At 46.1% G+C, this 14,692-nt stretch overlaps 2 protein-coding genes across 5 annotated transcripts in view; one reads left to right on the forward strand and one right to left on the reverse strand.

Moving 5' to 3' along the window:
* The window catches only part of OSTF1 (osteoclast stimulating factor 1), a 60,887-nt gene extending 54,420 nt beyond the window's left edge, over window positions 1-6,467 (reverse strand). Inside the window, exon 1 of the mRNA XM_040356160.1 lies at window positions 6,335-6,467. Coding sequence (XP_040212094.1) covers window positions 6,335-6,368 — 34 coding nt within the window. The 5' untranslated portion in view covers window positions 6,369-6,467. The remainder of the gene's footprint in view (window positions 1-6,334) is intronic.
* A 44-nt stretch (window positions 6,468-6,511) lies between these two features.
* The window catches only part of NMRK1 (nicotinamide riboside kinase 1), a 60,668-nt gene continuing 52,487 nt past the window's right edge, over window positions 6,512-14,692 (forward strand). Inside the window, exons 1-2 of one of the 4 annotated variants that reach the window (XM_040356113.1) lie at window positions 6,512-6,607; window positions 10,943-11,006. In XM_040356113.1, the coding sequence (XP_040212047.1) occupies window positions 6,556-6,607; window positions 10,943-11,006 (116 nt within the window). In that variant the 5' untranslated portion in view covers window positions 6,512-6,555. Of the gene's footprint in view, window positions 6,608-10,909; window positions 11,007-14,692 lie in introns of those variants that run through there. The other 3 variants (XM_040356121.1, XM_040356147.1, XM_040356129.1) reach the window with 3 other exon arrangements.

Consider the following 14,692-nt stretch of genomic DNA (forward strand, 5'->3'; position numbering starts at 1 on the left):
GGCGTGGACATGCGGCGCGGACGTGCCTCGTAATACGGCGGCGCCTTGTACACATACAAGGCACGTCGGCGCTGCATGTCCTGTGCAATACGGCGGCGCCTGTTATCACGGGACAGGAGAATTTTTTTAATGGGCGGAAGGTGCAGATCAACTAATCGATAATGAAAATCATTGTCAACGATTTTCATTATCGATTTTTATCGATTAATCGTTTCAGCCCTAGTTTTGAGAGACATATGTAAAAATCACAGAGTTACAAACTGTCCATGAATTTAGGCTAGGTTCACACTACTGCAGGTGTGGGAATCGCAGCCTATATGCTCTGTTCTTTACAGACACATGGGGGTGCCAGTCATTCTCAATGGCACACCCATGCATCTAAAAACGCAGCACACTTTCAGGTCGCACAGTGCTTTGCCCAGCTGCTGTGGCTCAAAAATGGTGAAGAAACCTTTTTTCTGCATGAAACGCAGGCGCTGCAGCCCATTCAAATCACCGCGCAAATGCAGACCGTATATCCGCAAGACTTTGAACCTAGCATTGTGGTTCAATACATTTTTATTGATTGATATTTTTCCGTAAAGATATCACAGAATAAACGTAATCCTGGAATAGTGAAACATCAAGCACAGAAGCATTCATGCTATATTAGAATTTTTGAATGAGATGCATGTTAGCTATGTCAGTAATGTGCGATTGAGTAACATGTCCATTTCCAGTTTGTGTTGGAGGATTTGAAAGTTTGCAGTGTCTTACTTTCATAACTTGGTACACGTGTTGTACACGCCACTGTAAAAATGTAAATATTGTGTGCCTGGAAGGCTGAAGTTCATGTTGTCAGAACAACTTCCAATCGTAGTGCCCACTTCATTAGTAAAATCTCATAAATCTATAATGAAGGATACCATGATGGAGCCTCCTCACTGACACCAATTACTAGGCCTGGAAAATTGCTGAATATGTTTGTGTAATGACCATGTACTGTTGATAAGGAATCGGATACTGAAGCATGATGTTGTGAGGAAGTGTGTCATTCTGTGAGCAACCTGACGCATTGCTACTTTGATTTTTCAGAGTAAATAATGAGAATAATTTTTAGGCCTCATGTACACTGGATGTTTTTACAGTTGCCGTTTTTTGCTTCAGACATTTTTTTCTGCAGCCAGTAAACTCCCCATCATGTTATCCTATGTATCCATACACACATAGGCTTTTATCAGCGGAAGAAAAACCCAGAACTAGTTGGTTTCAGAGGAGTTTTTCCAGCTGAAAAAACGTTCTAACTGATAAAAGCTTTAAAACGCAGCTATTTGGTGTTTATCAGCGCTTCTGAACCAGCCATTGTGGGAGTCTTTTTTTTGCTACTCATTCTACAGCGAACGCTACTGGCGTTATTATAACGTCCATTGTGCACAAGGCCTTACTTTTTATCCAGATTTCCTAATGAAACCCCAGTGCAATTTTTATTTTTTTGGTGTCGCTAAAATCTGGCAAGCATCTCATGAGAGGTCACATGAAAATAACCTTAAAGGGGGTTGTAAAAGGTAACATTTTTTTCCCTAAATAGCTTCCTTTACCTTGGTGCAGTCCTCCTTCACTTACCTTATCCTTCCATTTTGCTTTTAAATGTCCTTATTTCTTCTGAGAAATCCTCACTTCCTGTTCTTCTGTCTGTAACTCCACACAGTAATGCAAGGCTTTCTCCCTGGTGTGGAGTATCGTGCTTGCCCCCTCCCTTGTAATACAGGAGAGTCAGGACGCTCTCTATGTTGCAGATAGAGAAAGGAGCTGTGTGTTAGTGGGCGTCCTGACACTCCTGTAGTCCAACGGAGGGGGCGAGCATGACACTCCACACCAGGGAGAAAGCCTTCCATTACGGTGCATAGTTACAGACAGAAGAACAGGAAGTGAGGATTTCTCAGAAGAAATAAGGACATTTAAAAGCAAAAATGGAAGGATGAGGTAAGTGAAGGAGGACTGCACTAAGGTAAAGGAAGCATCGCGTGTAGCGAGAACACACATTCCCGCTCGCCTAAGGGGTCTTGACAAGGGACTGAGTCAGCAGTAACACCCGGGGAGATCCGCACAGACTCAGAGGGGACAGCAGATGCTGGCGGAAGTGCTCCTCAAAAAGACACACACAGTGAGGGCAATGGAACGATGGAGACCATGCAGCCAGAAAAAATGCAATTAGACACAGGATAACTAGAATCCAAATTGGGAGGATACTGACCTGGTCCAGGACTATGTGACCTGAAGAGGGGGGGGGTTAACCCTGAAACATGTAGTCCTGGACCAATTCGGTATCCTCCCAGTTTGGATTCTAGTTATCTAGTTCCTGTGTCGAACGGCTTTTTTTCTGGCTGCATGGTCTCCAGCGTCCTCACTGTGTGAGTCTTTTGCGGATCACTTCCACCAGCATCTGGCGTCCTCTCCGAGTCTGTGCGGGTCTCCTCCAGCCCTTGAGCGTGCCTCTTTCGGGGTCTTCCCGGCTCCATCCCTTGTCAAGACCCCTCAGGAAATCAAGGGAATGAGCTATCCATCCAACCTAGCAGTGAAGTGCACCTTAACATCTATGCGAGTTATTGAACGCTACTCTCCAACTACCTATTGTTACCATGTACACAACTATTTGAAAGTGATGATTTTAACAATAAATTGTTTACCTGCTATGGATTTATCCTTGTTTCTACTACTTTGGAACAGTGCTCCCCTTTTTCTGTTTTAGTCCATTCTTATTAGTCTTACGAGTAGGGGGGGCTTCTTTCGGCTACTCGTAACGCGACCGTCGGAAGCCTGTCGGAAGACTGTCAATCAAGAAGGAACGCCCAGACCCGAAGACCATACCCGGAAGCGGCGGAGGAGATCGCTCTCTAAAACGGTAAGTACAGCTTCGTTTTAAAAAAAAAAACTAGCCGATTCCCCTAGACAAAATGAGCATGAATCTAATCTTAAAAAAAATTTGGCGGGTGAACCTCCACTTTAAGATGAGGAGGAACCGGGAGGGGGTCTCTATCACCTATCAGCGTGCTGTGTAGTATTGCCACCTGGATGAGACCAAATGATGAATTAAAACTGCACTCCCAACACTTGCTTTAATCTTCCTAAATGCCGAAAATAGGTATCAGTAATTTGTATCAGGGAGTACACACATATATATATATATATATATATATATTTATTTATTTATTACACACACACACACACACACACACACACACACACTTGTTGCTAAAAAAAGTGGTATTGGTGTAAGCCTACCCACCAAGTTCAATGCAATGCACAGGTAGCAAGCATTATAGGGTTAAATCAGAGAATATAATGCCTCCTCACTACCTGTCAAAATGCCTCTGAAAAGTGATCTGAATGTGGACGAGCATGAAAGAGCCCTAATAATAACATTTCCTGGTGCCTTCCGCGGCAGCATACCAATGGTTGTGACTCTGCCCCCAATCAACCCACAGGACCAATTATAACTCTATAAAAGAAAGAGTCAGCCCCCCCCCCCCCCATACACCATTCTTTATTTGGTCCTCAAACCTACAGGATCAAATGGATCACCTGGAATCAGAGCAGTTAAGTGGCCCCAAATCATGGTGCAGTGGAGACTAATTGAGCTTCGTGTAAATGACATACCTGTAGGCCAACCATGGCTTCTACAATGCCCTGGCCAGAAAAGTAGCAGCTTGAATGATCCATGCCATCCTGCTTATTAGCAGTGAGTGATTGGTAGGCACAGACCATGTGACCTAGATTGCCTAGGCTAGGAGTAGACATTGGGTATGAACTCAGGCATGTTAGAATAAGAGTTCATGCCTGCCTGAGCTATCCCACCAAGAAGCGGTCAAAGCTGACAGCCAATCATACGCTACAGGCCAGGGAATGCATCCCCTACCTATGATTGACTGTGGGCTTAGACAGCTTGGCTGGGTCTAGACTTGCCCAAGCTCATCATTGGTAGAGAGGAGTGTGGATATCCTCTGAGCATCAAACATTGTGCTTTTTTTTCCTCACGCCAATTAGCTGTGATGTTCACACTGAATGCGGACTTGAAAATCGTGCGACTTCACTTGAAACCACACAAATTTCAAAGCTACATGTGATGTCAGTGCGACTTGGATAACATCTGTGCAACTTCATGCACAGATGTCTATGCAAGTCGCACCTGAAATTACCAGAAGTAGTACAGGAACTACTTTTTCAAATCGGGCACCGCTTTGAACAGTTTCATAGCCGACAACAGGGTGCGACTTGTTATGCGATTTGGCCTGTCAAATTGCATGACAAGTCACGCCGGTGTGAACAGGGACTTATGGACACATGCTGGTATTTAGTAATAATGTCATTGGCTAAATATGGCCATATGTCTATATAAAGGGAACTGACATCACCAGCATCCTGCCCCTTTGTTTACAGGGGGAGTGGCCCACCTGCAGCTGATTGGACACAAAAAAAAAAAAAAAAGCGAAGGGGGTGTTTTCGATTGGATAGAGATGAGTACTTTATTCATTGACAACCATCCTGTGATTTAATAACACTGACAACAAGGCCCATTTGAAGAAACAAATAGGTCTACTTTGGGGCTCGTTTTCTTTTTTGATTGGGGGCCCCTAGGCTGCCCACATGAACTGTAACAATACAGGCAGACAGGGCTGTACACATGCCACATCCGTGATGCTTTGCCTTTTCAACTCGGAGTGCAGAGTAAGGGCTCTTTCACACGGAGCGGATCCGTATTGATCCGCTCTGTTAGCCCGCTTCGCTCAGCGGGGATTCCTCCATAAATCCCCGCTGAGCTGTCGGCGGACAGGGCGGTCCCCGCACACAGTGCAGAGACCGCCCTGTCTCTCCTCCGTTCTCCCCTATGGGGAATCGGATGAATACGGACCGTGCGTCCGTATTCATCTGATTCGCTCCGCCGGACGGAAGAAAAATAGGGTTTTCTTCCGTCCGCAAAAGCGGATCTTTGCGGACGCGGATGGTTGCAGACGTTAGCGGATGCATCATCCGCTAACGTCTGCAATCCCATAGGGATCCATTACAAGTCCGTAAACGGACTTGTAATAAACAGGCCGTTTGTCCGTACGTGTGAAAGGGCCCTAAGACAAGTGATGACACTTGTCAAACTTTCCCATGGAGTTCAATGGAACTGTGCTGCAACCGAGCGGCATGCATTTCATTGCATCAGGGTGGTGAAGCATTAGAGCAGGGATATGCAATTAGCGGACCTCCAGCTGTTGCAGAACTACAAGTCCCATGAGGCATAGCAAGACTCTGACAGCCACAAGCACGACACCCAGAGGCAGAGGCATGATGGGACTTGTAGTTTTGCAACAGCTGGAGGTCCGCTAATTGCATATCACTGCATTAGAGGGCTAAAGTGGAGCTCCACCCAAAAGGGGAAGCTCTGTTGGTCTGCCTCCCCCTCTGCCACATTTGGCACGGGAGGGGGAGAGGATACCTGGTTTTGACAGGTACCCACTCCCACATCAGTTCACAGTGGAGCTGGAAGTTAATCCCCCCCCCTCCCCTCCCCCTAATCCCCCACAGCTGACCCATTCCCAAAGTGCAGTAGGAAACTGTCCGGTTTCCCTAAGTCACAAGGTTATCGGCAGCACCCTAGAGCCAATTGAAAAACTGGCTCTGGTGAGGACACCGCTGGATTCCCGGACAGGCAAGTGTCCTAATATTAAAAAAAGTCAGCAAAAAAGTCAGTATTTAAAAAACATTTTTTTTAAGGAGTCTGGAGCTTCTCTTTAAATCAGGCAATGAGAAAGTGATATAATGCATCCTCACTGCCAGTCAAGCATCCTCTGAAAAGCGATCTGAACATGGATCTCTCTTTATAGGGTGGGGCAAATGTGAAAGAGACCTTCCTAAAAAACGTTTGCAACATTGTGTTCCATTGCTGATCCCCTTCGTGAAAATGCCAAACACCTGGCTGTCGTGCTCATGCAATGACTCCAAACATGTCCGGATCGCTGATATCCATGTGGAGGCAGATTGGGAGTTCACACTGGCTGCCTGATCAGCCAGGCAAGCAGCATTTTCAGAAGGAATCACGTGATATGACATGACAGTGAGTATTAGGGAAGTTGGTGAGTGTGATCCCTGGGTGTGTATGTAGAAGTGTGTGTATGGGATGGGTGTCACCCCTCACTGACAATACAAGGCACAGGTCAGATTTCCGGAGAGGTGGTCATAGGAGGAACCCCAAGTCATCAGAAGTCTCCTCTCGGGCCAGTGTCTGATCAGCAGCACTGCGGGGGGACATCAGCGGCTCGGACCGTCACAACTTATTGCAGGGGGTGGCATGGGGTCTCCCCCCTCTTACCTGGCTTCACTGGCTTGGGCGGCGGCTTGGACATGGTGATCGGAGCGAAGAGGCGGCGGAGATCGGACACAGGGCGATGATGGAGGAGGCTGTCAGAACCGAGTCCTGAGAATGAGGAAGTAGAGGAGGGGGAGGAGCCGGGCCTGTCACCTCCCTCATCCACGCATGCACCCACAGGCACACACACACCTCATGTCACCCTCCTACTCCTCCCCTCTGCAATGACATCCGACTCTTCCTTCATACACACACCTCTCCAGCGCCGGGGACTAGGTACATTCTCTGTTACTACACTCCGCCTCATATGTTCTATCCCCTTTATAACATAGCCTGACATCACATCCTGCAGAGCCACTGCCTCCAGGGTATACTACTGCTTACAACACTGTGGGTGGGCACCTGGGCAGAATGGTACAGGAATATACCATAAACTCACATGGGCAGCGCACCAGAGACAGGTGAATACCATAGAGTCCAGGTGCTAGACAGGACTCACATGGGCAGCGCACAGGTAACCAGAGATAGGTGAATACCATAGAGCCCAGGTGCCAGACAGGACTCACATGGGCAGCACACAGGGAACCAGAGACAGGTGAATACCATAGAGCCCAGGTGCCAGACAGGACTCACATGGGCAGCACACAGGGAACCAGAGACAGGTGAATACCATAGAGCCCAGGTGCTAGACAGGACTCACATGGGCAGCACACAGGGAACCAGAGACAGGTGAATACCATAGAGCCCAGGTGCCAGACAGGACTCACATGGGCAGCACACAGGGGACCAGAGACAGGTGAATACAATAGAGCCCAGGTGCCAGACAGGACTCACATGGGCAGCACAGAGGGAACCAGAGATAGGTGAATACCATAGAGCCCAGGTGCTAGACAGGACTCACATGGGCAGCACACAGGTAACCAGAGATAGGTGAATACCATAGAGCCCAGGTGCCAGACAGGACTCACATGGGCAGCACACAGGGAACCTTACCAGAGACAGGTGAATACCATAGAGACCAGGTGCTAGACAGGACTCACATGGGCAGCACACAGGGGACCAGAGACAGGTGAATACAATAGAGCCCAGGTGCTAGACAGGACTCACATGGGCAGCACACAGGGGACCAGAGACAGGTGAATACAATAGAGCCCAGGTGCCAGACAGGACTCACATGGGCAGCACAGAGGGAACCAGAGATAGGTGAATACCATAGAGCCCAGGTGCTAGACAGGACTCACATGGGCAGCGCACAGGTAACCAGAGATAGGTGAATACCATAGAGCCCAGGTGCCAGACAGGACTCACATGGGCAGCACACAGGGAACCTTACCAGAGACAGGTGAATACCATAGAGACCAGGTGCTAGACAGGACTCACATGGGCAGCACACAGGGGACCAGAGACAGGTGAATACAATAGAGCCCAGGTGCCAGACAGGACTCACATGGGCAGCACACAGGGGACCAGAGACAGGTGAATACAATAGAGCCCAGGTGCCAGACAGGACTCACATGGGCAGCACAGAGGGAACCAGAGATAGGTGAATACCATAGAGCCCAGGTTCTAGACAGGACTCACATGAGCAGGACACAGGGGACCAGAGACAGGTGAATACAATAGAGCCCAGGTGCCAGACAGGAATCACATGGGCAGCATACAGGGAACCAGAGACAAGTGAATACAATAGAGCCCAAGTGCTAGACAGGACTCACATGAGCAGGACACAGGGGACCAGAGATACCTAGATTTCTGAAGGTATGTTATGGTCGCCAGTAGCAGCCTGGATTGCAAAAGTAGTTCCTGCACTACTTTTGCAATTTGGGGTGCGACTTCACTAGACATCTGTGCATCTTTCAAGTCACACCCAAAGTCACATGGACATGCTGCTTTGAAATTGTGCGGCTTCTGATGAAGTCACACAATTTTAAAGCTGTGTTCAGTGTGAACGAGGGCTTAAAGTGATACTAAAGTCTCAGTTTTTTCCATTTAAAAATTACAAACATGTTATACTTACCTGCCCTGTGCAGTGGATTTGCACAGAGCAGCCCAGATCCTCTTCTTCTCAGGTCCCACGTCGGAGCTCCTTCTTTCTCCCGGGTGCCCAAGCTGAGCTGCAGCTTCATGTGTGCATTCAGACATGGAGCTCCCATTCAGCCCGCCCCCTCTCTCTCCTCATTGGCTCACGACTTAGCTTGACAGCAGTGGGAGCCAATGGCACTGCGCTGCCGTCTCAGCCATTGAGGAGGGAGAGTCACGAGCAGCCAAGACTCTCCTATAACATCGCTGGATCAACACAGTCTCAGGTAAGTATTAGGGGGCCTGAGGTGGGCTGTTGCACACAGAAGGCTTTTTATCTTAAAGCGCAGAATGCATTAAAGTGGAGTTCCACCCAAAAATGGAACTTCAACTTTAAAGAAAGGTGACGCCTTGACATGCCACATGCCACCAGACAGGTAAGGGATAAAGTTGTGGAGAAGTTTAAAGCAGGGTTAGGTTATAAAAAAATATCCCAAGACCTGAACATCTCACAGAGCACTGTTCAATCCATCATCTATAAATGAAAAGATATGTCCGGCCATAAGAAGTCCCGTTTGCAGTTTTCAAGAAGCCATGTGGGGGGCACAGCAAACATGTGGAAGAAGGTGCTTTGGTCAGATGAAACCAAAATGTAACTTTTCAGACTAAAAGCAAAACACTGTGGCAGAAAACTAATGCCGCGTACACGCGATCAGAAATTCCGACAAGAAAACCATGGAATTTTTCTGACGGAATGTTGGCTCAAACTTGTGTTGCATACACACGGTCACACAAATCTTGTCAGAAAGTCTAACCATCAAGAATGCGGTGACGTACAAGACGTACGACGAGCTGAGATCAATGAAGTTCAATAGGCAGTTTGGCTCTTCTGCTTGATTCTGAGCATGCGTGTGTTTTTTCACATTGGAATTGCATACAGACAAGCGGATTTAAAATAGAGAACCTGCTCTCAATCTTTTGTTGGCGGAAATTCCGACAGCAAAAGTCCGATGGAGCATACACACGGTCGGAATGTCTGACCAAATCTCACATCGGACTTTTCTTGTTGGAATTTCCGATCGTGTGTATGCGGCATAACACTGAACATCACCCTGAACACACCATCCCTACCATGAAACATGATGGTGGCAGCATCATGTTGTGGGGATGCTTTTCTTCAGCAGGGACAGGGAAGCTGGTCAGAGTCAATGGGAAGATGTATGGAGCCAAATACATGATAATCTTAGAAGAAAACCTGTTAGGCCCCATGCACACGAGAAGCAATTACAAACACCTCTAAACTCACGTTTTCAAAGGCAAAAACCGGTGTTTAAAACGCCCGTTTTTGCCGCGAATTGCGCAGCGTTTTGCCGCGATTAGCAGCGTTTTACCGCGTTTGCGGCTGTCAGCGCTTATCTCAAAGACATTGTAGACCCTCCCAAAGTTTAAAACGCAAAAATAAAACGCTTCTGAACCCAAAATTTTGCGTCTGAAAAAACGGACATAAACCCAACTGCTTTAAAACGCCAAAAAAAAACGTGATTGTGTGCATGGACACATAGGATAACATTAAATGTGTTCAGGGGCAGTTGAAAAAAATGCCCAAATGCCTCTGAACTCGAGTTTAGCAGCGTCTCGTGTGCATGGGGCCTTAGGCCCCGTACACACGACCGGATCTATCCGCTGGGATTGATCCGCGGATCAGTTCCAGCGGACAAATCCGGTCGTCTCTACGGCCTAGCGGATTTCTCGGGCCGATCGATTTCAAGCGGATATAAATTTCTTAGCATGCTAAGAAATGTATCCGCTTGAATTGGGTCCAGCGGACTGATCCGGTGGTCTGTATAGACTCACCGGATCAATCCGTCCGCTCCCCTCCCTCGCATGCGTCGTAATGATTCGACGCAAGCAGGACAACGACCCTAAACATACAGCCAAAGCTATAATGGAATGGTTTACATCAAAGCATATTCATGTATTAGACTGGCCCAAAGTCCAGACCTAAATCCAATAGAGAATCTGTGACAAGACTTGAAAATTACTGTTCACAGACGCTCGCCATCCAATCTGACAGAGCTTGTGCTATTTTGCAATGAAGAATGGGCAAAAATGTCACTCTCTAGGTGTGCCAAGCTGGTAGACATCCCCAAAAAGACTTGCAACTGTAATTGCAGCGAAAGGGGGATCTACAAAGTATTGACTCAGGGAAGCTGAATACAAATACACACCTCACCATTCACATATTTATTTGTAAAACATTTTGAAAACCATTTATCATTTTCCTTCCACTTCACAATTATGGGCCACTTTGTGTTGGTCTATCACATAAAATCCCAATAAAATACATTTACGTTTTTGGTTGTAACATGACAAAATGTTTAAACTTTTAAGGGGTATAAATACTTTTTCAAGGCACTGTAATTATTGCCATTTTGCGTGCTAAAAGACCGTTCCTTTTGAGAAAGGTTTAAACTTCAGCCACTATGCCGGATGAAAAGAAAGATAGCTGCATGTTTGGAATGCTGTGTTTTTTTTTTTTTTGTATTACCATTGTAAAAGCATCTGTCACTACCATGTGACTTCTAACTTCAGCAAGCCAAGAATACTCGTCCTGCCCACTTCCAGTGACCGAGGAGTGCAGAGGGCAGCACATAGGGTAAGAACGTGAATCTCCAGGGAACACCATGGGACTGAATGCTTTGCTCTTGTCTTATTACTGGGAATTTTATACTTTAGGTAACATTGTTTTACGGAAATCTGATCTCCTTGATGTAAATAATCTTACTGGTTTGGGTTAATGTTTAAAAACCTTGTTCTTGTCACGCTCACCTGTTCCATGCTCCAGCGCTGGGTCTTTCCCAGTGTGCAGCTACCGTATATGGGACGCTGTTTTAAAGAGCTAGCTTGTGAGTTGTTCAGTGTTCAAGCACCATGTCCACATGCATATAGCTAGATTCAGGATGGCGAGCGCATAGTTGCGGCGGCGTAGCGTATGGCATTTACACTACGCCGCCGTAATTTAGCGAGGCAAGTACATGATTCTCAAAGTACTTGCCTGCTAAGTTATGGCGGCGTAGCGTAAATCGGGCGGGCGTAAGGGCGGCTAATTCAAATTCGGCTGAGGGGGCGTGTTTTATGTTAATGGGGCTTGACCTGATGTGATTGACGTATTTTACGAACGGCGCATGCGCCGTCCGCCTACATATCCCAGTGTGCATTGCGGCTAAGTACGCCGCACGGTCCTATTGATTTCGACGTGGACGTAAATGACGTAAATCCCTATTCACGGACGACTTACGCAAACGACGTAAAATTTTCGAATTTCGACGCGGGAACGGCGGCCATACTTTAACATTACTATTCCAACTATTTGATGGAATATCTTTAGGCCTGATAATGCGTTACGTAAACGGCGTATCTGTACTGCGTCGGCCGGGCGTACGGTCGTGAATAGGCGTATCTAGTGATTTACATATTCTACGCAGACCGCAATGGAAGCGCCACCTAGCGGCCATCCTAAATATTGCACCCTAAGATAGGACGGCGCAAGCTGTCGTATCTTAGATAGGTCTAAGTGTATCTCTGTTTGAGAATACGCTTAAACCTAGGTCGGTGCAGATTCCGAGTTAGGTCGGCGTATCTACTGATACGCCGGCCGAACTCTATGTGAATCTAGCTAATAGTATCCGGACCCGCCTGTGTTCTCATCTAGATTTGTTCTGTGCCTTCTGTGTGATCCAGCCTTGCTTCTAGTAAATTTCAGAAAAACCATAAAATTAGGGCTACACTGGTACAGTTTTTTTATCTGCGAGTATGAATACCGATGCTTTTGGTCAAGTGCTCACCGATACAGTGTGATTTGCATCAATACAAAAAAAACTGCTGAAGTTGCACTGAACAGAATCGCATGCAATTTGAACTGGAATGTGGTGAGATTCCTGTTCGAAACGCATATGATTTCCCCCACTGCTTCTATGTGTATAAAACAGGAAAAGCGCCATTTAGTGGGCAGCTTATTTAACCACTTGCTTACTGGGCACATAAACCCCCAGGCGAAATGTCAGCTTCCGGCACTGCGTCGCTTTAACTGACATTTGCACGGTCGTGCGACGTGGCTCCCAAACAAAATTGACGTCCTTTTTTCCCCACAAATAGAGCTTTATTTTGGTGGTATTTGATCACCTCTGCGATTTTTATTTTTTGCGCTATAAACAAAAAAAGAGCGACAATTTAAAAAAAATATATATATATATTTTTTACTTGTTGCTATAATAAATATCCCATTTTTTTTTTTTTTTTACTTTTTTTTTTTCTCAGTTAAGGCCGATACGTATTTTTTTGTAAAAAAAAAAAAAAATCGCAAAAGTTATAGCGCCTACAAAATAGGGGACAGAATTATGATTTTTCTTTATTATTTTTTTTTACTAGTAATGGCGGCGATCTGCGATTTTTATTGGGACTGAGATATTGCGGCGGACATATCGGAACACTTTTGACACAAATTTGGGACCATTCACATTTATACAGCGATCAGTGCTATAAAAATGCACTAATTACTGTATAAATGTGACTGGCAGGGAAGGGGTTAACACTAGGGGGTGAGGAAGGGGTTAAATGTATTCCCTGGGTGTGTTCTAACTGTGTGGGGGGGAGGGGGGTGACTGGGGGAGGTAACCGATGCTGTGTCCCTATGTACAAGGGACACAGATCGGTCTACTCTCTCCCTGACAGGACGTGGAGCGCTGTGTTTACACACAGAGCTCCACGTCCCTGCTGTGTCACCGCCAATCGCGTGAACCCGGCGGACATCGCGGCCACCAGGTACACGCATCGGCTTTTCAGCGATGAGCCGGGACAGTGTTTACCCGCTGCGCACCACCCAGTGGCGCGCGCGGGTAATGCTTTTAAAAAGACGTCCAAAGACGTCCACTTGGCACTTGAGAGCCGCGCTGTTGACGTCTTTTGTCAATAGCTTGGGTCTGAAGTGGTTAAGATGTTAGAACTCAAAGTACATATCTGGCCAAATGCAAAATCTGCATAGGTGCCCCGGTCTCGCCAATGATGGCAAATTACGGCCGCTGGAGGTGCTCCAGGAACTGAAAGAGAATTTCAGGGACCACGTGGGTATAGGGCAGAAGTGATGTCAGCTTGGAGGCAGACCGCTAGACCTGTGAGCACCTCCAACGGCCGTGATTTGCTATCATCATCGAGACCAGGACACCTATGCAAAGTTTGAATTTGGCCAGATATCTACTGTGATTAACATTTTTAATAAACTGCCCACTAGACTGTGCTTTTCTCTTTCTATACAAACACACACATAGTAGCGGTGGGGGAAATTGCATGCAATTCGGACAGGATTCGCACTGCATTTCTGTTTCAATCGCATGCAATTCTTTGCAGTACGATTTGCACTCATTCATTTTGTATTGATGCAAATCACACTGCAAAGTATCGGTTTCAGTATCGGGAGCGTTTGCTCGAGTACCGCTACTTGTGCAAATGTTTGATCTTGGCACCAATATCTGTATTGGTGCTTTCCTAACTAAAATAATTTTAGTTGACAAACATCAAATGGTTTTAGTTAAATTGTAATGCATTATTTAAAGGGGTTGTAAAGGTAATTTTTTCCCCCCTAAATAGCTTCCTTTACCTTAGTGCAGTCTTCCTTCACTTACCTCATCCTTCCATTTTGCTTTTAAATGTCCTTATTTCTTCGGAGAAATCCTCACTTCCTGTTCTTCTGTCTGTAACTCCACACAGTAATGTGAGGCTTTCTCCCTGGTGTGGAGTGTCGTGTTTGCCCCCTCCCTTGGACTACAGGAGTGTCAGGATCCTCTCTACATTGCAGATAGCAATAATGTGTTATTATTTATAGTATTAATATTTTAGCAAACTAAAGACACCAATTTAGCCGTTATATAAATTGGAAGTTCACATGGGAAACACATTTTTTGTTTCCGTTCTTTGACAAAAATTGGAACACATTTTTCGTTTAGTTTTCGTCACTAGAAACAGGCCGCTGGCGAAAGTTCTAACAAAATAATTTTCGTCAATGACATGATAGATAGCCTTTTCATGGGATAACTTTCTAAAGAGCTAGAAAATCTCGTTCTCTGATAATGAGCCCCTGCAACCACCCAAAAATTTCTAATCTGTATTGGAAGTGCATTAAAACATGGAACAGCAATCATAAAAAAAGTCACATCAAAAACTAATCTTAGGGTTGTAATAATATTTTAGAATATGTACTTTCTGAAAGAGGCTTTCTTTAAATGTGAATGTACTTCCTGATCCATGTGGTTTTGGGTATTTTACTGGTAACATTTCAGGTGAGGCGAA

This window comes from Rana temporaria, chromosome 1 (genome assembly GCF_905171775.1).
Source record: "Rana temporaria chromosome 1, aRanTem1.1, whole genome shotgun sequence".
NCBI classification, from domain to species: Eukaryota; Metazoa; Chordata; class Amphibia; order Anura; family Ranidae; genus Rana; species Rana temporaria.